This window comes from Tympanuchus pallidicinctus, unplaced genomic scaffold, assembly GCF_026119805.1.
Source record: "Tympanuchus pallidicinctus isolate F22 unplaced genomic scaffold, pur_lepc_1.0 scaffold4, whole genome shotgun sequence".
Classification (NCBI taxonomy): domain Eukaryota; kingdom Metazoa; phylum Chordata; class Aves; order Galliformes; family Phasianidae; genus Tympanuchus; species Tympanuchus pallidicinctus.
Genome location: NW_026294758.1, coordinates 12,145,703 through 12,168,746, shown reverse-complemented (window position 1 = coordinate 12,168,746; position 23,044 = coordinate 12,145,703). Strand labels below are relative to the sequence as shown.

Here is a 23,044-nt window from a genome sequence, read left to right as displayed (position 1 = left end):
CGGGGCTGCGCGCCCGACCTCGGCACCCCGGCACTGCGAGGGGCGGCCGGGCCCGGCGGTGGGCAGCGCCCGAGCCCCTCGGCGCGGCGGGGCGTCGTGGCTGGGGGCGACCCGGCTCCGCGGCCGCGGGCAGGCTCCGTGCAGGGAGCGGCCCGGCCGCCGGCTGCAGTCCGCTCCGCGTTTTGCCGCTCGCCGCCGCGCTCCCCCCTCGGCGGCAGCGGCGGCGGGCGGGTGCCGGGCGCTCGGAACAGCCAGTTGTTTAAAATCCTTCTAGAACCGTTTCTAATTCCCCCTTGCGCCGGGGAAGGGAGAGCGCGAGCGGGGAGGGGGGAGGAGGAGGAGGGAGGAGAAGGGGACGGGGGGAGCGGCGGGGGGGGAGGAGGGAGCAGCCCGCCCGGCTCCCGCCTGCCCGTCACGGAGCGGGGGGGCGTGGCTTCGGGCCCGGCCGGCCAATGGGCTGTGTGTGTGGCGGCGTCGCCATGGCGACGGGGCTGTTCCCGGGGAGGCTGTGATGGGTTGACAGGTGCGTGACAGTCGGAGCTCTCCGCAGGCATGTACGGCAAAGGCAAGAGCAACAGCAGCGTCCCGTCCGACAGCCAGGCCCGGGAGAAGTGAGTACGGCCCCGCCGCCGTCCCCAGCCCCGCGCCCAACAACTTTTCGCCGGGGGCGGCCGCGCTCGGGCCGCGTGGCCGCGCGGCGCCGGGGAGCGGTCGGAGTGGGACCCGCGCTGCCCCGCGGGGGGTGCGGCGCCCCGGGCGCCGCTCGGCGGGGCCGGAGCCGGGAGCGGGCGGCGCGGCGCGGGGACGAGTTGGGAACAAAGCGCGGCGGCCGCGGGGCGCGGAGCTCTGGCGGCGCCCGACTCCCAACTTCGGGCCGGGACCGCGTCGCGCCGGGCCGGGAGCGCCGCGCCGCCGAGCCCTGGGGAGGCGCGCACCGAGCCGCCTCGAAAGTTTTCGCGTTGCGGCGGTCTCGCCGAGCCCGGGCCGTGCGGCCCCTCCGTAGCCGCGGGGACGGCGGGACACGGCGCGGCCGAGCAACTGGTGGCTGCCGGCGGTGTGCGGGCGGAGCGCTCCGGCGGCGACTGCGGGCGGCGCGGTGCGGAGCAGCCGTTCTCCGCCGGGGAGTTGCGGAGCGCCCCGCGGGCGCTGGTCGGGGTACCGCGGGGGCGGCGCAAGCCGCTCGGCGGGGCAGAGCCGCGGCGCTCCGCTCCGAGACCGGCGCGAGAAGTTCGCGGCGCCTTCGGTCCCTCCGTTCCTTCTGCGGCCGGTCTGTCTTCCGTGTTCCAGCCATCGTAACGTCGCGTGCGGTGCTAAAAGGCGCGCTACTTTTCCAGGCAGGGCTGCCGAGCCTCCGTATTGCTGAGAAGTATCTACCCTGCTCGGCAAAGTTGCGGGGCCCTGCTAGATGGTGCTGTTCGATTTGCGGACGCCGGCTCCCTCGCGGCGCTGGGTGCGCGCGGACGGGATGCGCGCTGCGGAGCCGGGGTGGGCTGCTGCCAGGGCACGGGCACGGCCGGGCCGGGAGCGGTGGGGGGCAGCGGCGTAGCGACGGGCTCAGCCAGCAACTTAGACGTGCCCCTTCATCTCCCAGGCTTCCTCTAAGGATTCTTTTCCCCCGACGAACGCCGTTACCCTCCAGATTTATTCCTTCTTTCCCATCCTTTGAACTTATCCCCTAGCAGAGCAGATTCCGTCTTTGCGGTCCTCATACTTTTCTTGGGGAGTTGCGTTATTTTTCCTTGTGAAGCTGTTCCACGGTTGTGCAGTGCTACTCCCGAGATGATGCATGAGTTCTTGCCCTGCGCTGAAAAGTTACCATCAGATTAAAGGTCTCTGTGAGAACGCAGCCCTGACTTCTGCACAGGGTCTGGTCTGTTTGGAAATTGGAGAAAACATGCATGTCTGAGGCATTAGGCAGTCACTTAGTCAAGAAGAACGAGATTATAACTGTGTTTAATTTGAATTTTCAAAGTTCTTAGATCCAAACATGCAACTTTTAGTTTTGTCTCCTTGAGATTTAAGTAGCCAAATTGAGCAGCCAGTGGCAGATCTGAATGCACTTGCAATGACTGAGTAAGCGCAATGGGGTTTGGATGTGCAGAACACACGTGTTCCTCGTGAGGACATGTGAGCATGTGAAGAGGCTCCTGAGGAGCATTTTACCAGTGTGGAAGCTGTGTGTGTTGTTCGCATTTTATTTCAGTCAAAGATGTGATATACTGTATATTTTACAGACTGATTCAGCACCAAATATGTTTTTAATGTGGTATCTCGCTGTGTGCCGCCTTTAATATTTATCTTGTTTGAGGTTATGTCATCTCTATTAAATAAAGTGAACAAGTTTTGCAAGTCATTTTTACAGTACCCCCTGGCAAATTATCAGTTCCAAAGCAATGTTCATTCTATGGTCTTTCTCTTTGCCCCTCCTACCCGACTTTTGGGGTAAATTACCTCTATTATATTGCTTAACAACAAATGTGAAGTTTGGACAGTCATTCCCAGAGAAATAATACCAGGTTCTGTACCTGAGATGTACAGTGCTGCTCGAAAAGTAGTACAATGAAGGCATGATGCCTGTAAAGAGCAGAGAAGATGAACTAAGAAAGCGTGCTTTTTCTCCCATTTCTCCCATTCTGGAGCAGCTGTGCTTTGGTTTTGGGTCTGGGCTACCCCTACCACATGGTGGGCATGACAGCTGTGTTCCAGCATCACCTCTTCCACTGTCCAGACTTGGCCAGGGACAGACAAGTCTTCATGTAAGCTGTGGGAGAAAAAAGGCTGAATTTCTTCATAGCATTCTTTGTTATCTCTTTGTGGCAAATGCGTTTTTCCTATTCTGTAAAATTGGATTAATTCAGATTTAAGGAACTTGGACCCCGTCGTTTAACTGAATGGCTCAAGTTTCTAAACTTGTGGTCTTGGAGAAAGAAGGGTAGGACCACACGGCTTTGTGTGTCTTGTCATGCATCCTTTCCAACAGCACTTCCACAGGGATTTGGAAATAGAGCTATTCACCTATAAATAATGCTTAAAGGTAGAAAGTACAAATAGAAAAAACGAAAACAACAAAACTTATGCCATAAGCAAACTGAAATTCTGAAAGAATTAATGGTTTCATGTTGCTCTGGTCTTTCACTCTTTCACTGGTCCTCCAACTTTTTCTCTTTTTCTCTCTTTTTCTCTCTTTTTCTCCTTTTTTCTCCCTTTTTCTCCCTTTTTCTCCCTTTTTCTCCTTTTTCTCCTTTTTCTCCTTTTTCTCCTTTTTCTCCTTTTTCTCCTTCTTCTCTTCTCTTCTCTTCTCTTCTCTTCTCTTCTCTTCTCTTCTCTTCTCTTCTCTTCTCTTCTCTTCTCTTCTCTTCTCTTCTCTTCTCTTCTCTTCTCTTCTCTTCTCTTCTCTTCTCTTCTCTTCTTTTTTCTCTTTTTTCTCTTTTTTCCTTTTTTCTCTTTTTTCCTTTTTTCTCTTTTTTCCTTTTTTCTCTTTTTTCTCTTTTTTCTCTTTTTTCTCTTTTTTCTCTTTTTTCTCTTTTTTCTCTTTTTTCTCTTTTTTCTCTTTTTTCTCTTTTTTCCTTTTTTCCTTTTTTCCTTTTTTCCTTTTTTCCTTTTTTCCTTTTTTCCTTTTTTCCTTTTTTCCTTTTTTCCTTTTTTCCTTTTTTCCTTTTCTTTTTTTTTCTTTTTCAATTTTTTTTCAATTTTTTCATTTTTTTCAATTTTTTTTTCATTTTTTTCTTTTTCTTCATTTTTTTCTCTTTTTTTCTTTTTTCTTTCTTTCTTTTTTTTTTTTTCAATTTTTTCTTTTTTCTTTTTTTTCTCCCCAAAATGCCTTTGCTTTGCTGGGGCTCAGCATACATGCAGATCTTGTTCCAGAATTACTAGGTGACTATCAGCTGTGATTTCCTTTAAATATCAAAAGATGCATGATCAAAATAACAGCACAGGAGCAACCATGGGGGTCAGTGGTTGATTGCTCTTCAGTTTGGTGTGGCAGAAAACCTCAAGAAAGTGGGACCACTTGATTGCTGCTGTCACAGTGTGCTTGCTTTGCTGATGCAAGCATCTTCCCAGTGTGGTCTCACCAGTTGATTGTGTGAGAAAAGATGGGCATTTTTCTCAGTTCCATCATGCTTGCTGCTTCTTGGAAGGAAAAAGGTTTCACCTTGTTGTTTCCCTCAAGTCTGTGTTGGTTCGTGTGCCTGAATGGCTCATTTATGAGTAGTGTGGTTGCCTGCATGGATTTAAATCTCTTCCCCAGCAGGAAAGCAAAGTGAAATTTACACAATTTATGTCACGTTTCTGTTAATGCCAATGGGGTTCTCCATAAACAGGGGACAACTCACCAATGATTCTCTCATTTCATTCTACCACTGTTTAGAAAAACTGAGATTTCCTGGGGCTTTGGAAGATATGTGTGTTTTTGGACATATTTCTTTTGTTTTTTCTTTTCCTTTTTCTTCAAATTCAGAAAGATAGCATTGCATGACTTTGCAGTAATAAATTAGTGATGTTATCCATCTCTACTACAGTGCTCGTAAGCGACATAAGAAGTAAGATATAGAGTGAAATTAATTGTCACCAGTGATAAATTTTCTGCTCCTTACTGAGAAACAGTGAGCTAGCTTTTCATGTTTCAGGAGATGGAGGGCACAATGAACTCTCCTGTATTCTGTTCAAAAACAAAGTTGGTACTTTAGCCTGCACTCCTTTACAAAATTCAGATTTGATGTTTGCACGCTGATTTCATCCATCACGTTTAACTTTTGGGAAATATATCACAGCTGCGTTTGTCAACAAGAAGTTTGCAGGGCTGGCAATCTGCTTCAGAAGAATACGTTTTTTAATCAGGAAGGGTGCAGAGGAGAAGGTTCTGGAAGGAATAACTATTTCTCAGTACTTGTGGTTGATCACTGTGTTTTGGATATTCTTTTATACTGCATACAGGTATTTTGGAGAGTGTATGAAGGCATTCCAAAAGACGCGCATGCTGCGCATAAGAACAATTGGCTTTGCACTGTAGATGTAACAGATACTGACAGAGCAGTAGCTGGAGTTGCCCATAGAAATGTACATCACTATAGTGGTCTGCTGAAATGTGCTCCCAACTTCTTGTTTGCTTATAAAAGTACTTCATCGGTCTTGAACCAAGGGTAAAAAATTCAATTTCTACAGTGATTCTTCTGTTTGTTCGGTCTTCCTACAGTTTTGTTTTGTGGGTTTTTCTTTTTTTTTTTTTTTTCCCCTCCCATACTTTTTAACTTTTTTTTTAACACTGTGAGGTGTGGAGTTGCACCTTTTAGGGCTCTGCCACCACACAAACTTCTGCTGAAGAGCGAGGACTGCTGGAGGCCGCTCAGACCCGCTGGGTGCCGTGGATGTACCCTGGGCTGCAGCGAGCATGGTATGGACTTGGTTAAGAGGTAATTAAATCTTCCTGGAGGAGACAGTAATTAACGGAAACCAGCATATATTAATAATTCATTGTGATGAAATTATAGCAATATGGTAGCATCGCAAGTATTGAAGTAGCCAAACAAGATTTTTATTAATTCACCAAACTACCTGTTTGGGTGGAAAATTTACTGTGGTGCATATAAACTTGTGCTGCTTTGTTTAATTTTGTTGTTTATAAAGTTTAAGCTGAAATGCTTTGGCAGGTTTTCAAAATGAGACAAAGGAAAGATGTATATTCCAGCGTTTCAAAGCTCTCACAACTTTTATGGTGGATAAGCAGTTGCATCTTCTTCTTTGATTGACAGATTTGGTTGAGAATGGATGTTGGATTTTATTCCAAGGATGTGCCTTTTTCTGTTTGCATGACAAAGCACCTGAATTTAGCCAGGATGCAGCCTTTCAGAAAGCAATTTGCATGTGCCTAGGGCTTACTGTTCAAAATCTCTGCATATTTTGTCTGTGTTGAGAGTGCTGGGGGACATGATCTGTGAATGGGTTTGAGTGTGCAAACCAGGGTCTGCAGTCACCTGAGGCCAGGAGCAGACTTCCACCCAGAGCTGGGACAAATTGCGTTGGTCAGGGACGTGGAAAAGCAGCATTGGTGTGAAGGGTTGGGTGGGTGTAGCGTGCTGGAATTGGGGCACGGTGTGAAAATGTAAAGGTGGGCAGGCAGAAGGGTTAAGGAGGTCTGTGGGGCCAGTGCTGGGGGTCAGAGGTTTGGACAAGGAATGAGAGCTGGGAGCAGAGTTGGAACAGGGTACTTTGGAGAAGAAGGTCAGGAAGTGGAAGGGTTTTATTGAGTTTGGATGAAGGATTGCCATTCCTCTGCTGCCAGCAACTGGCTGGCAGGCTGGTGGTGAAATGCCTGTCTTGGAGATGAAGCCTACAAACAGCAGTGAAATACTGAATTAGCTGAAGTGGCAAAGGTGTGTGCTGGTAATGAAACCTGAGGCTTGTACAAGTTGCCATGTGAGGGAACATTGGCACAGAAAGACCAAACTTGTCTTCCAAAAGCAGAAAACAGGATGTCTACTTATCTAAATTTTGAATGTTCATCTTGCCTTCCCAGTAACTTTCTCGTAAGTTGGGAAATGTGGCTACATGCTAACCACCGTTTTCAATTTGTCCTCATTTGGATCATTGGTTCATCAATTTACTAATTTTTGTCAGGAAGAACTTTGAATTTTTATTGTACAAAATAGAGCATTGTTTTTGTAATGAGTAGCCATTTGATTATTTGCTGTTTTGTTGTCAATCAATACATGCCTTATGGTTTCACTTGCCACTTCACAGTACTAGTGTTCCTGGAGGAAGAATGTGTAGCTTCTTTGGTGCCCAGTGCCACGGGATTTAAGTCCCACAAACCCAAGAAAATATGTAGTTTTAGCAATGGCAGTAGGACAAAGAAAGGTGAAAGGCAGAAGTACTCACTGATTATTGGCTGCTCATTTTGAGACATCTAGCCTCATGTTATTATAGTTTTAATTTTTGTTTGATCTTGAATTTTTATCTCAGAGCACTACATAAGTCACTAATACATGTATACAGCTTCCACAGACTGCTACCACTAAATGTAAGGCTGAGATATGCCATTTTATGATGGTGAGTATCCAGAAGGTGAGGAACAGAAAATTATTCTTCTAATTGTGCGAAGTTTGTTTTAAATGGCTGTCCTGCAATACAGAGCAATCTCCTGGCCCACCCACGGGAGAATAATGTCAGTGATGGATTACGCTGTGAGGTTACTGCAGGAAGATGCAGTTGCAGACTCACAGACTGTCCTCCTGCAGCAGCCTGACATTATACCACATCCTTGAGCCTGCTATCTGTTTGAGGCTAAAAATATATGATCATATGATTCAGGACAGTATTGCATTTGGGGAGAGACACTTAATGGTGATCCTTCCATGCACACAGCAGGTGTAGAAAAGGGCACAATCCTGAAGAAAAAGTCTAGGTGGGTAGGTCTTCTCCATGAACATCCTGTAGCTGCAAACTGAGGGTATCTCAGCAGTGGTGATTGTGGTTGGGGCTGCTTGACTCCTGTTCCCTGGATGTGCAAAAGAACAGAAAGGTTGCATTGAAGCTGAAGTTTCTTCTCTGGTGTCTGTCTGGTCAAGGCACAGACCTCTTAAATTCAGGTTGCTAAAGGTAAATAATGGTCAGATTTAATATTATTTTATCTATTAAGAGAGGTCTTCCTCAGACTAACAAAGGATATGTTCATTCAGAAATCTTGATTTCTTTAAGCTTTGGGATATTTCTCTTACAATTTCAGAAAGATGAGAACGTAAACTGTGCCTGTCTAAGAAATTGAAAGGTGGAAGTAATAAGAGCAAGGCATCTTATGTTTTTTCTTGCTTACTTCCATTAAGTCTTTGTCTTGGTGGAAAATAAAATGCTACTTTTTTTTAGTGGTGCGTCTTCTTTTACTCCAGACCTTCAGTTATTCTTGCCAGGGGACTCTGGCTTTTCTCTGTCTTATAAACATAGTGTTCAGACCAAAGGATAGAAATGAGCAGAGTAAAATAATTACCTCTTCTTTAATATAATACATACTGCTTGGTTTTATATATAAAACATTGTCACTAATACTGCCTACAATGCTTGCCTGTTTTTTAATTTCTTTTTAAAATAATCCATTTTGCAGTCCACATGCCCTCCAGGTTCTTTTTATAATACTGCTGCCTTGCCAATTATTCTCCATTTCATATTTGTGCATTTGATTTCTTATTCCTGAGCATAGTACTTTACATTTATGTGTATTGAATTTTCTCTTATTAACGTTCCTTACTCTTTTTGTTGCCCCATAAGGGCTCATAATCTTTCCCAACTTAGGATCTACACTGTTGTATTTCTACATACAACTCATTAATGAAGGTCTTTTAATGGAAGTTATTGAGGACAGCAAGAGCTTTCTTGAAATGTCCTCTCATTTTTAGAAACATACTGGTAATGGCTCTTCAATTATTATTATTTTTTCCAAGCAGCTGCATGCCATTTTTTAGTTTTATGATGGTTTCCTTTGCTTGTGTCAATGTCGTGATAGGCCAAGTGTCAAAACTCTTACATCCTAACAAGGGGATATCTTAACACTTCCTTTTTACCCTCTATTCAAACACCTTTTTAAATAAACAAAATTGAGCTGTCTGGTTCTTTCCCTGGACAGATTATGTTGGCTTGCTCTTATCTCTGTATTTGGAAGGTGTTCTTGAATTTGTTTCTGCAGTTGTCTTCTATGATAGCAAGAGTCATGTCTGCATTAAATTTCCTATTATGTTTTTTTGTGTGTGTGTGCATTTTAATACATGCTGTGGCATTTTAAGGTTTTTCTTGCTTTTTTTTTTTTTTCCTCAGTAAAATGAGTGCAATATGTGCAAACAGGCCAAAACTATGACTTCTGCTCATCATATGAGTGCTCTGACAGTGGAACAGAGAAGCTGGGCAGCTCGTTTCTAGTCACCTTCATCTCACTTGCTTTTCTGTACAGTGGTGGTGGTGTGCATTTGAGTTTAATCTGAAGTAGTAAATAAGCTCAGATCCTCTTTTTTTTTAGGCTATTGCAACAACATGGTTAAAATCTCACTGCCATTTTAGTGGTGGTGATTTAAGACTTAAGATTTTAGGTTTGGGCCTTGCTCCACAGATGCATTTTATCAATGCTTGAGGCATGTGTGTTGGGCGAGGCCATTCAGGGAGTTCAGGGCATGTTCTCAAGCTCTGGGTTCCCTGTGGTTCAGGCAGGAAAACAAGCTGTGGAGAACCCAGAACAGGGGGTGCCAGCTGGGGACGAAGAAAGAAAAGGTTCAGGCAGCCTTCACCTAATTGCAATGGTAAACATAGCTCAATTTATTACTGGACTGTCCTGAGTCCTGGGACAGTCCTTGCAGCCAGAGGAGTCTGGCAGTACTGCATATTCATGGCTTTTAAATTGGACGCTCCTTGAAGTGAATGTTATTTTGTTTCTTTCCTTTCTGCTGTCCCTAGAGAAGGGACTGTCTTCGAAAGGCAGAGGGAATTTCAATCAGGGAGAGAACTTCAAGCAATTAATGCAGTAAATTACAGTCACACTGTAATTTAGAGTGTCCCATGCTTATATTCACTTCCACTTCATTTGCAATAAAAGCAATTGAGTTTAATTCTATAGATACCTCTATAAGCTTCCATATATGTATATATAATTTTATATTGGTATTGGAAATGTCTTGCTGTTAGGAGATGTGCTTGTAAATTCATCTAACAAGACTGGAAAGTTAATACTGTTCCATTGTTGGGATTAAGTGTGTGTTGGTAGTTTGAAGAAAGCAGGTGTCATCTGTACTGTTTTGTGATAATCACCTTAATATTCATAAAAATTGGCAGTTAATCTTGAAGACTCTTTTGTTGGTTAAATTACAGTAAAATCAGTGGCAACTTGAACTCGCATGTGCTGTCATGTTGGCATATTGCAGGCTTTCATTGGAAAAGTCTGCACTTTCTGAAGAAAATATTTGAGTTGAGAAACTGAACTATAATTCCTTAATAAATATGTTGTTCCTGACAGTCTCAGAACAAAATGGATCATTTGGCTGACAGGCTGTATGATTGTGTCATAAATATTCGCTGATTTATGAGACAAAGTAAGGATTCTATCTGTTGCTCATGCAAAAAAAGTTGTAGTGCTTTATCAGATATTTGTAATTACAACATTGAGATTTGATTAAAAAAAGAAAAAGTCCTTTGCTTTCCTTCTTAGCATTTCATTTGCCATTCCTCTCCCACAACTGCTAAAGAGGAGGGGTTTGCTATGGACGGCTCTGCGTATTTCTGTTTGTGTCATCCTTTGACGCAAGGTGATGGTGGGGTGTTGGTAAAAGCTATTTGTTAGGTAGGGAGTGTGGGTGCCTTAAATGAAATTTCATCAGGTGTGTCAGGAATAATGAAGCACCCTGCTGAATCTGGAACTGCCTGAGAAGTGAAGGTTATGGCTCCCATCGACAGCCTCTTGAACTCTTTGTCTCCTTTAATTGTTTATTATTAAAACTCTCCTGAATCAATGTATATTGTTTAATCTGCCTAGAAATGTGAATTAGAAGTCAAGGCCTTTGTGTAATATAGCGAAAAATTGTCTGAATTTATTGCACCTTCAGAGAGTGCTTCTTAAAACTGGTTAACCTGCAACTCAGCAGCTGGTGTCTCCTGCATTCATAGTCTCTGCTTTTCTCAGCCCCATCCTGCAGATTAGAAAACTTCTGGGGTGATGCCAGCATTGATGAAATATTTATAGAGTGCTGTATGTGGAGAGGATGTTTTACAAACTTAAAGGCATATTTCCCGTCCTGGGGAATTACGTTTGTTTTTCCTGTGCGTTGTATGTATGTTGTAAAATAATACAGATGGAAGTTGGTTTTCTGAGTTGAAGCAGGAAAAGTGCATGATCAACAAACAAATGCTTAGTGCTTGCGCACAGGACAATATGTAAAAAATACAAGGCTCACAGAGATGAAGGAAAGCTTCAGATCAGAAGATTAAAAAAATACCACTTGAGAAGTGTGAAAATATGCCTCTAGTTACAGTAATGCTTGACAAGCACATCTGAAAGGTACACATTGGTGTTTTTGAGTTTTGTTGCAGGTACTGAAATTCACTGTCACTTTTAATTTTGCTATCTGTATATCTACGTTTTTATAAAAGAGATGTTTAGTCTTATGAGACTAATATCTGTTGAGCTGTGTAACTATAAACATAGTTATGTGTATTTTAAAATCTTCTTAGAAATAAGGTGAGAATGTAATACAGCACAGCCTGAAGAAAACGCTCTTTAAAGATGCAGCTCAAACAATTTCTTGAGTTATGGTTGGGGAACCTATAAAAAGTGAATGAGAGGCACATCATGTTTTCACAGAACATTTTTAATAGATAATTAACAAAAAATCAGACTGGAATACAAGTCTAGTCACATTCTAGTTGTTCTGAAAGCTGCTTTTAAATCTTTCCCAATGTTCTCTGAAAAGCTCTGTGAGTCTGTAGTTAATTATTCAAAATTAGGAAAAATAAAACAGTTTGGAGCTGCCTGGTGTTAGTTTTCAATTTTGTGTGTGATTAAAAAACCTCACAGAATAATGCAAAATGTCATAAAGCTGTATTTATTGTTACCTTGCAGTGTCATATATCTGGATTGATCAGTGTTTCACTCATACTACTATCTAGTAAAGCTCTTGTAAAATACTTTAGAAAGTTGGAAAAGAACATTTGTTTTAATATTTAGACTGTGAGCTAAACAAATGCATTTGAAAGCATACAACCATGCACACAGCAGATGCTTTCTCTCTGTTCTAGGCTCTTTCACAAACACTTTCTGAAAGCTGCAGACCATATCAACAACTTCAGGAGAAGTTTAGATTGGATGTTGGGAAGATTTATATCTCAGAGTGAGTGATCTGACGTTGGAACGGGCTCCCCAGAGATTGGTGGAGTCCCCAGCCCTGGAGGTAGTCAAGAGATACGTAATCCTTAAGGGCATGGTTTAATGATGGGAACCTGATAATGGTGGTTAGCCTTGATGATCTTTGATGTCTGTTTTATTTTTATTTTTTTGCAGCTTCAATGATTCTGTGACTATAGGAGAGTCATGGCAGTGCATTGGTTAGACTCATATACCATCTTGGTCCTTAGGAGCCCAGTCAGTTGAAATACACCTCATCCAAAGCTGAAAATCAATTTTTCTTGTTTTCTTGAAAAATCTAAGCTGCTGCATATCTGCATACATAGTTTTGGTTCACAGTCACCAAGCAGTGAAGAAAGTACACCTATAGGAGCCTTTATTTTCACTTCTGAAGTGCATGTAATGCTCAGCTCCAGTTATTGGACATGTTCTGAAACAAATTGGGTTTGTTTATGCACATGCTGAAATTGTGCTTATTTTCTCATCTTAAATGTTGCTTCTATCATGCCACTTTACTAGCTGGGTGATGCACCACTGTGGCCTGTACTCACTCATGTAGTAATTAAAAGATAGTATGAGCAAAGGAAAAGAGAAGGTGGGACAAGGTGAACTTTGTGATTACAAGAGTGGCATATTAGAAGAATTAACATATATGAGGAAAGATGACTGTTGCATTTTTATAGTCGAAACTGAGTGTACTGCCTTTCCATTTTGGTCAGTGTGTTTATGCGCAAACTTGGAAGGCAGAGTTAAAATCTTCTTTGTCCTTAGAGCAGTTAACTGTACAAAACCTGCATTCACTGAATCATAGGAACATGTTGATTTAATTAAAATCTTTTTTTAATTCAAATATGGAATAAAATTAGAGGCATTCTAATAGAGGCATTGTCAGAATTTGTAGGCTGCCTGCACTCTTCATCCACTCCTTAGCTTATTCAGTTGTATTCTCATTCTCTTGTCATGCCTCTTTGTATGAAATCATTAAAATTACTATTCCTACCTACAGCCTGGGCATGGTCTGTTGTGTAATCACTGCAATTACCACACCAAGACTGACTTTATGTTCAACTCCTGTGATTTAATTCTCTTACGGAGCCATGATGGGAGCAGCCAACAACCAAACTTTTTAAAGCAAAGCATTTGTTCAGACCTAAAGCAATTTGAAAGAAAGCATCTGAAGACAACAAAAGCTGTCTGTATATGTAATTTTTTCTGACTAGGAATGTACAACTCCCCTGATGCTTATCCAGTAAAACAAGCTTCATCTGATTCTTCCAAAAAGCCTTTCTCAGTATGTTTCCCTGGATAGCCCCTGGCAATTGACACGAGCTTATCCAAAAAAGATAAGAGTTTTTTCTTCCCTTCCGGCAGCCCAGGTGACCTGAAGAAGCATTTGTGCCCTAAAGATTTCTCTTTTGTATGCTTGGTTCCCCTCCCTTTCCCTTCCCTTCCCATCCCCTCCCCCCCCCCCCCCCCGTTGCTGTGTCAGTTTGGTTTAGTGAATGATGCTACATAGAGATACAGTACGGCCTTACAGAGTCTCAGAGTCATACAATGGTTTGGGTTGGAGGGGACCTTTAAGATCATGCATTTCCAACCCCCCTGCTATAGGGAGGGACATCTCCCTCTAGATCAGGTTGTGAAAGCCCTATCTAGCCTTGAATGCTTCTAGGAAGGGGGAGATCCACAGCCTCTCTGGGCAACCTGTTCCAGTGTCTCACCAGCCTCACTGTAAAGAATTTCTTCCTATTATCTAGTCTAAATCTGCCTTTAAACCTTCCCCTTTAAAGCCATTTTTCCTCATCCTGTTGCTACATGCTCTTACAAAAAAGTCCCTCCTCATCTTTTTTGTAGGCCCCTTTCAGGTACTGTCAGGTCATTATAAGGTCTCCCCCTTCCCCCCTACCCCCAAGGCTTCTCTTCTCCAGGCTGAAGAGCCCAATTCTGTCTGCGTGGGGGAGGTGCTCCATCCCTTTGATCATCTTCCTGGCTTTCCTCTGGATCCGCTTCAACAGCTCCATGTCCTTCTTGTGTTTGGGCCCCAGAACTGTATGCAGCAAAACTCCAGGCAGGGTCTCATGAGAGCAGAGTAGAGGGGTAGAATACCTCATTTGACCTGCTGATTACACTTCCCTTGATGCAACCCAGGATACTGTTGGTCTTTGGGGCTGCAAGCGCACATTGCTGGCTCATGTTGAGTCTTTCATCAACCCACACCCATAAATTGTTATCTTCAGAGCTGCTCTCAAGCCATTCTGTGCCCAGCCCGTATTTGTGCTTGAGATTGCCCCAACCCAGGTGCGAGACCTTGCACATGGCCTTGCTGAACTTCGCGAGGTTATCATGGGCCCACCTCTCAAGCCCTCTGGATGGCATCCCTTGCATCTTTGAACACGAGCCAGTTGCTGTAGTGCTGGCTGCTGGGCTTGTTTCCTGGCCCGTTATCATCTCCTAATCCATGTATGAATGCATGGATTGTGGAAACAATGTGTTGATGTGTCAACAGTTTGCCTTGCCACAGCTGTTTGTGAGCAGTGTATGATTTTGTCAGGTAGGGAGAGAGCAGGTTAATGTGGAGTTTTGTGAATGAAACAGAACCAGTGCCCGTAAGAGAGAGCAGCTACTTTAGTTAAACATAAGTATTTGATGAGTACAGGCCGGGTGTTCAGCATTCTGAAATAATGTTTAAACTGCCCTAAATGTCACAGTGGTGTTTGAGCACTCTTTGTATCGCAGGACTTAAGATGCAAGTATGGCAGATTTGTGAGTTATCTGGAGATGTGCCTGGCTGCTCAGGTGCTCCATGGACACCCCATTTCTTTTTCCTTCCACCCGCTATTTAGCTTTGGGAACTTCCCAGCATTTCTTCTGCTTGTTTTTCCATCCAATGCATAGGAGCCAGACACGGCTTCTATATAGTGATAGAAAGGACTATGGCATTTGTGATGATTTATCACTAATGGGATCCCTTGGCTTAGATATAATGAGATGTCATTGCATTGTAATTTTTTTCTTTTTTCTTTACATTTTTCTTGAAGTTTCAAAACTCATGAAACTGTCATTTTCCAACCCGTGGATAATTTGCCTCTTATTATTATGTATTTATTACTTAGAGTCTGAGAATGCTGCTGACTGAAGTGGTGAAATAGAAGTATTTTCTAGTGGTAGAATTACTTGCTATCTTTGTTTTTAATGTTGTGCCGTTTTTAAAACTAAGTAAAGTTCAGCTGTTTTTTTTTGTTTTGTTTTGTTTTTTGTTATTATTAGCGTAACTATTGTTTGGCTGTAGGATCTGTTCAGAAGGCAGCAGGCTTGTACTGGTATTTGCTTTCTTTTCTAAACTGAAATGCTTCATGTCATTGAGGACCTACTAAGTACTTACACAGCTGAAAGCATCCTGCACTTCTGTTGGATGGTGCGTGGGAGGAGATACATGAGAGGGTTCTGAAAAAGACAAACCCGTTCAAGTGTCTCAGCTGTGATAGGACTCAATATGATGTATTGTTATGTGACTGTGAAATATTAATACAGTATGTGATAGGCTTTATCAGGATGATTTGTCTGTATGCTGTTTCTCTAGCATTTTAAGCCTTTTCCATCCAAAACACGTATCACTGAATCTCAGGTCTGTGTTAACTGTCCTAAAATATCATGGCTGCTGTGTCTATCTTACAGTTGATGTGAATCAACTCTGAGTGTAAACAGCTGCTGAACAGAGGTGGATTTCATTCTTTTCAATACCCTGCCTGCTCACAAAGACCAAAAAAACCTGAAAATGTGTCCTGCAATCCAAAACACAGCTAGCCAATCTGGCTTTGGGTTTACTCATTTAACAGCATTGCCATAACCTTGAAAAATAGGTAAGGAGCAGAGGACATAGCCCAGAAATTTTATTGGGTAAGGGGTTGGTTTTGGATCAGCACCAATGGAAGGGCCTCCAGCTCCTCAAGGGGGGCATCCTTTCTGAGTGGCACAGGCTCTAAGAGCAGTGTCTTAACTCAGCCATGCCATTTACCTTTCAAGTGCTGCAGGCTAGAGGAGTACTGTGAGCATTGCAAGGCTGTAGTAATTGTTCCATATCTATGCCATGGGCAGGAGTAGCATGTTTCTGTGGTGCAGGGAGCCAAGAGCTGCTTCTTTCCTCCCACCAGGAGGCCATGCTTGGGTTTGCATCCCTGTTCCCCCACCCCATCCTGTGCTCCAGTGTGTACAGTAGGCTGATAGGAGTGAGTCACCTCTTTTATTATGTTTTGAATACTTTCCTCCCAAATGTAGCTCATTTTCTTCAGGGAGGGGAAAGAATTTATGCTGTCCTGGTTCCTTATTTTTATCAGGGCTCTGCTAACAACTTCCAGCTGAGAGTTCTTGGTATTTTTAGTCTGAGATATTTAGCTATTTGAGCCTCTATACATGCTTTCTTCTTGATATATATTAATTGGAGAGAAAAAATGGCTCTTGTTAGTTAATATATTAATGAGCACTCTTGCCAAATTGTCTGTTCTTAATCTTAGGAGTCTGAACGCTTTAGAATTTTGGGGAAGTCTGAGCTTAGCTCTTAAGTATTTGAATTAGTCTCATTACTCCATTCTGTGACTGATGTTTCTGTAACTATGTTGTCATAGAATGTTAGTCCTTATGTATAGAGGTTGTCTTCAGTATTAAATTTATTGTGTTATATATGTATATAAAATTAATTTTCTGCTTAAATAGCTTAAGAAGTAAATAGACTAAAAAGAGCATAAAAATTATGAACTGGCAACTCACATTTTGTCTCTTTGATGTTCTCCTCGTTCTTTTTTTTCTAAGGTCCTTTTGAGTAGCAGAATCCTGTGTCTTAGTGCTCATGTTAGTGCTGTATTGATTGTCTGGCATATGGTCTGATCTAGTCTTTTAATATTTCAAGTATTGAACCTGCTGGCATCTTGTATACACAGCATTTCCAAGTTTCTGGATAAACTTACCCGTCCATGAAATTTATATGAATGCTGCTTTGAAAGAAAATTCTAAAAATATTTTAATATTGATCTTCTGCATTTAAGCAGCGCTTTAACTTGTTTAACCATGGCATTGCAGATCTTACTGTCATCAGTTATTTTCTCTTGTCCTAACAGAGTTTCAGATGAAAGGTGAAAAGCTTTGGTAGAGTTGATTTTCTTCACTAAAAACAATAATCTATTTGAATGTTAACTGTTTACATCACTGGACCAATATCTTTTTAGACAAATTGTTCTTCAGAAACTACACTCTTGAGAATGTTATTGCATAGCTTACTGATTATACATATATTTGCCACAGTGAAATGTACCGATTCCACTATGTGCTAGTGCAGTGTCTCTGTAGGACTGCAGGGGGCTGGTAGCAAATTCCATTTTAAATAAGTATCATTTGCTTTCGTGTGTAAATCTTCCTGTTGTCATCTCAGAGATGTTTTATTATGCAGGGTGGTATTATTGTGTTGCTTTACTCATATCCACTTAGCTATCCCATGCAGTTCTGCAGAGTGAGGGAAATGACTTTGTGCCATCTATGCAGCATCTTTGTCCTCTGGTTGCCAGTCTGATCTGTGGCATAAGTCAGAGCTGCCTGAAGGCTGCCAACAACCACCAGGATGTATCCTATTAATTGGGACCAGCTGGAGACAAGTATGTATTGGCAGAATGCAGTAGCTCTTCATCACCCAACTATTCCTTTTGGGAGCTTGAACCTTCCAGTAGCATTTGCAAAGCCGAATTTCTTAAATATGCCATCTAAAAGAGTAGTGGTTCTGTTTTTGTTTTTTTTTCTTCCTTTTCTGATTTGTTTTTAAATTTGCTTAATGCTGCCGCCTTAGCTGCTTCCTGAGGTTGGGCAGTCACCACTCCCTATGTAGACGTGTCTGTTTAGCTTCGAGGACCCAGTTTAATATGCGTGCCCCAGTTTTCTCAAAGCACTTAGAAAAATTGTTTCTGTGTGTACTTCTTAAGCAGGAAGAATTTAACCAGGGAGAATTTTTGTTGATAATTGTAACGTTCTTGGAAACTTGCCATTCTACTGCTGTAAGCCATGAGGCCTCTTAGAGTTAGGATGTTTTGCTTTTAGCTGTGAGCTGCTTTTTTGTGCTTCTTTGTAGAGAGAGGTGTCTCCATTCCACCTTCTAAAAATAATTTTAGGAAACTGCTGTTGTTTGGTATCACCAGTGCATGTGTACCAAGCTGACTGACACTGTCAAGAGGCTGTAGGGCAAGCAGGTTGCAGTCTTTAAGGATGCTGTGTGTCTGTGCTGGGGCTTCTCAGTGGTGCCACCAGATGAACTAAACACTTACAGTGTCTTGAGCAGCTTAACACAGTGAGAACAGTCAAAATTTAATTACTCTTAATTGTTTTGTAACAGGTTAAGATGATTGCACTGTTAGCATCTTACTGGTCAGTTCCTTGGCTTTTTTATTTGCATATCCTATCCTGAATAACTTTATTTTATATTGGCGATTGAGCTTCCCGCGCAATTCGTTTCAAACTGAGCAGCTGGCTCCTTATCTCTGCTATTTGTACAACTACTTTTTTTGTCTGTCCTTCAGTCCGAGAAGCAATTTGGTCAGGTATTTGGAGGAAAGGAAGATGTTAGAAGTTGCAGTGAGTGACTGGTGTACAAAAAGTGTCTAAGTTGCTTCAAGCGTATATTTGAAATCTGCTACTCTAGTAATGACCAGGCCAAATCTTGCTTTGCTTATGAGATCTGACAATATCACGGTCCATGTGATTTCATTTGTTGTATTCATAGAAGCCCTGGGGAGTGAAATAACTAGAGCAGGAATGAAGCTGTGCTTTCCTGCACAGCACAAGAGAGCATTGTAGCAACTCGGCCACTAGGAAAAATGGCAGAGAGGTTTCGTATGTGTGTGTTTGTGTGTGTGTGTGCACTTGGGTGTGTGCATATTAGAAGCACAGTCACGTACCAACATTACTGTGACGCGTTAGCCCTTGTAAAGTAAATAGGCGATAATCATCCTTTCGGTACCGGGTAGGTCGGACTGAGCTGAGCTCTGGGCCGTCAGGGTGCTTGATAATGCCTTTGTTACCAAATATCCCCTGTTAATCTTCAGTTTCAGTTTACAGGCTTGAATATAGTCCTGCTGTTGTAAAGTTAACGTGTATACATAAGAAAGTTCCTATGCATTGTTCACCTTGAATGAAATGTAAAAAGCCCTTTAGGGAGGCTTATCTTCCTTTCTTATCTGCAAATGTGTTAGAATGCTTGTGAAAGAGGAAAGCAACAGCCTGAAGAGCTGCCAGTTGGCTCTGAAAAGTTGTTTTTAGAAATAACGCATGAATACTTGCGATAGGAGCATTAAGGGAACCTGTTACTCACTTAAGGGTAGTGTACTGAATGCTTAAATTTGGGATTGAAATCACAAAACTAACCATAAAGTTCAAAGACAGATATTCTTGTTTTAGTTTCATTTGAGGATTGTAACACCACTTTTGCATGGTGTCATTCATACCACGTTCAGATCAATACAAAACTGTAGATCGTCTAGGCATTTGACATGTGTATTAGACACACCCAAAACATTTTGAACAATGCAAAGATATCAAATCTTGAGAGACTGATAATTTTCCAAAACAATAATTCTGTAAAACTGTCTGTCCAACTTTTAGGGGGTAAGACTTGCATATCTTGACATTGTAAGTGGTAACATACTCTTTTATTTCTTCACTGTGTGTAGAGAAAGTTATTTCCTAGTCTGTTGAGTGGAAAAAGAACAGTTTTGAAACAGCAGGAAAGGTCATACTGCTGAGATGAATCATGAGAAATTTCAGTCTCTAGACAACCTTTACTTTTGCATTCCCTTAGACAACATTATTGAAATAGCTATAAGGAGGGATATAAAAACAAATCATTGTGACCTCTTGTATTTTGATTCCAGAAAATTTCAAAGTGCTCTCATATTTCAGTGGATTATTGAAATTGTCACTGTACAGGCATGGTAAAACTCATAAAAGAGAAGCAAATGTTGTCTGACCGTTGAATGTGATGTGAGATTTTTATGATCAAGCAATAACCTTTTTTCTGTTTTTTTTTTTTCTTCTTTTCTAAATCAATAGTATAAGATTACTAAAACAGAGAAAACTCTTTCCCAGTACCTCTCTTTGTTTTACAGATTGGTCCTCCAAATGAAGCAAAGAACTACAGTTGAAGATGTTTATTTTTGCATACAATTTTAAAGAGTTGAAAAGTAAATTAAACTAAATATAAACTTCGATTTGCAGCCTGAATGCAGACTGCAGCAGCATTCCCATGTAGTCATACGGAAATGTCCAGCTTGTCTAAGAGCTGTAATGTGGCAGGAATACTAAGAGCAAGCCACCTACAGTATCAGCAGGAGACAGCCCTATGGGCAGGTCCCATGACCTTTGTGGATCTCAGCACTGAGGTGCATAAATAATGAAACAATACGTGCCACAAAATCCTCTTTCTGCCACAAGAAATGGGCTCTGGTCTTAGGGGCTGCCCTCTGTTCTGCAAACACTAGTGGGGAAGATTGCCCTAGTATCTGTGAGCTGGCCTGTGTGTTCCTCCTACAGAGGAAAAAATGGTGTCTGGCTGGTGCCATTCACCCACCACCCAGCACAGACAGATTTTACCCCTTCTCCAAAACACAATACAAGAAGCCTGTGAGCCAGCATTGTCTTTCTCAGCACCAACAGGGCTGTTACCATCTGCATACAGATGGGATGTATGCTGTAGGGTTGCAAGGAATTTCTTTTTTTCCCATTGCTGGCCACAACAAATCTGGTTACTTAGAACCATGATTGTGATTCAACAGGGGACGTGGTGAGGGATCTAGCGGAAATCAGATGCACAAAAAGTGGAAAGGCCTGCTCAACACCAAGTTCTAGTCATCACATGGGGCTTGACAGTTCTAATGACTGGTGCCCATAACAGGCTGCTTTGGAAAAAGAGTTTTTATTAAGGATTATCTTCCTGTTCTGTGATTGTTTTATCTGCAGGGAGGGTTACTGAAATTGCGAGGTTCTCATTGGAGAAGTTTTATAACTGTAGGCTTCATGGAGCCACAGGCTTCTAGCCGGGCTTACTCTGTTGACTTTTCTCCGACTACTCTTCTACCCCCCTTCCTTCCCCTCAACATTTCTTGTGATAATGAGAGACTGAATAGTGTAACAGAGAACACTATAGAGATCAATTGTGTTTCCAACTGCATCTCTCTGTCTGTTGCAAATTCTTGATTGATGCACTTTGAGGCTTAGGTTTGTTAGGTTTGTTAACCTTTTGTTACGCCTTGCATTTTTTTCAAGGGCATTTCATTTTGGTCTTGGACTTTATTGGTTTCTTTGTGGTGGAAGATGGCTGAATTCCTGGGATTTAGGTTGCAACCCGTCCACATTTTACTGTGATTATCACAGCAAGGCTTGAGTTCTCCTCAAGACAGAGCAGCAAGGAACCACTGAGTAACCATCTTCTAAAAAGCAAGGACGTTCTTATTTAGGTCAGAGGCACAGTGGAGAGAACACATTATAAAGCAATGAGCGGCCTTTAACCATGCTGATCTTGCACAGATTATCTGTCTCACAGTGGACTTGACAGATCTTTATCTCAGTTGTGCTTGTTTAGTTGTTATTCCAATACATGCATTTTTCCCCCATGTGTCATTTTATGGCTTAAGGATGCTTTCATAGCTACTCAGTGCTCTGCATCATCAGGGGCTGATCTGCACCCTAGTATTGTACTGTGGACCTTTCTAGCAGGTCCAGATTCCACACAGAATTGTCTCATTGGCCAAGCGGCAGAAAGATGAGATTACATGTACAGGTAAGATAGGCTGTAATGCTCTGCATGGAGTGGCTACTGAATTAGCTCCTAATTTGCTGTGATAGCAGCACACCAGGAGATGTCTTCAGTGGATGTTAAAGATCCCATGTTCTGGAGGTTCTGGGTTTATACTTTGGGCTAGACTTTTGTCTGGTCCTGCAAACTGAACATACTTCACTGTGTGTAAGGTTCGCAGCTGCACAAGGTTCAAACCCTGACGTTCCACTCAAAGTGGAAGTGCACTTTCATTTCTGAGGGTGGCAGAACTTCCATTTTCAGTCACACAAGAATCTAGTTCACACAACGTGTGGTCAGTGGAGACAACTGGGGAACTGCCAGCCATCTGCTTGTGGCCCAATTCCTGATTGCACCCAGTGCTGTCAGAACATTCGTGCTGTTTTCCTCTCTGCTGCTGTAAATGTCTGAACCTTCATCTGGTACCTCTGTCCATGTCTGGCTCGCTCTCTTGGCTGAAATATGATTCTATGTAATGTTACGTATCACTGGTTATTTTTCTCTGTCCTCCTTGCGCTTTACTCTTACCTGAAGACACATGTGTACTGCCTTCAGTGTTTGCTTGCTTTTCTTTTTTCCTCACATATCTAAAGAAACAGTGCTTTAAAAAACAAACAAACAACAACAAAAACTCCATACACTTAAAAAACCAACCAACCAAACAGAAAAACACCTTAGGTGTGGTGGTCTTCTTCCTTATGAAATATAGACTTGTTTTCTCCGTTATTCAGATTATGTAGTCGCTCCTTTGTCAGCTTTCATGTGAACTTTATATGCACAAGAACTTTTTTTCCCTCACTGTTCCCTGCTTTTGTGTTGTGAGATGGTATAGAAGACGTAATTTAGATCTGAAAAGGACATTTTATTATTTAAGACAGGCATTTTTCACATGCACAAAGAGCAGCCTTGGATATGATTTATAGTTTCTAATTGACATAAAATAGATGAGTAATTTTGAGCTCCATGAATTAATTTTGTGCTCTGGGCCTTTGTTTTGTGTTTTATTTTCCCCTAGTGCTATGTATTTTTCCTGAATGAATCCAGACTGCTGGGAACAAGGAGTTAAGAAGCTGTGCTGTATTCTTTCTGATACCAGGGTGGCGGTGGGGAATTTTTGGCATTTGCTTGTAGTTTGTTGCTGTGTTCTCTGGCAGATTGTGCTATCGAAGATAGGCAGAGTGCTCTGTAAGCCTACTCACCAGTGATTCCTGTGTTAGAAGTTAACATCTTAACATCCTCACATTAGATGTCCTAATATGACTCAAGAAAGATTTTTTTGTTGTAAGGAGAATTCTAAGTTCAACAAAACAAAAAGGCCAAAACCACAAGTTTAGGCACTGTCGTAAAGCTGT

The 23,044-nt window shown here is 42.3% G+C and overlaps 1 protein-coding gene across 6 annotated transcripts in view; it reads left to right on the top strand.

The window, feature by feature from the left end:
• The first annotated feature begins 408 nt into the window (after positions 1 to 408).
• Positions 409 to 23,044, top strand: part of SSBP2 (single stranded DNA binding protein 2) — a 171,173-nt gene continuing 148,537 nt past the window's right edge. For 2 of the 6 annotated variants that reach the window (XM_052700537.1, XM_052700535.1), the window contains exon 1: positions 409 to 611. In XM_052700537.1, coding sequence (XP_052556497.1) covers positions 553 to 611 — 59 coding nt within the window. In that variant the 5' untranslated portion in view covers positions 409 to 552. The remainder of the gene's footprint in view (positions 612 to 23,044) is intronic. The other 4 variants (XM_052700538.1, XM_052700536.1, XM_052700533.1 and 1 more) reach the window with 3 other exon arrangements.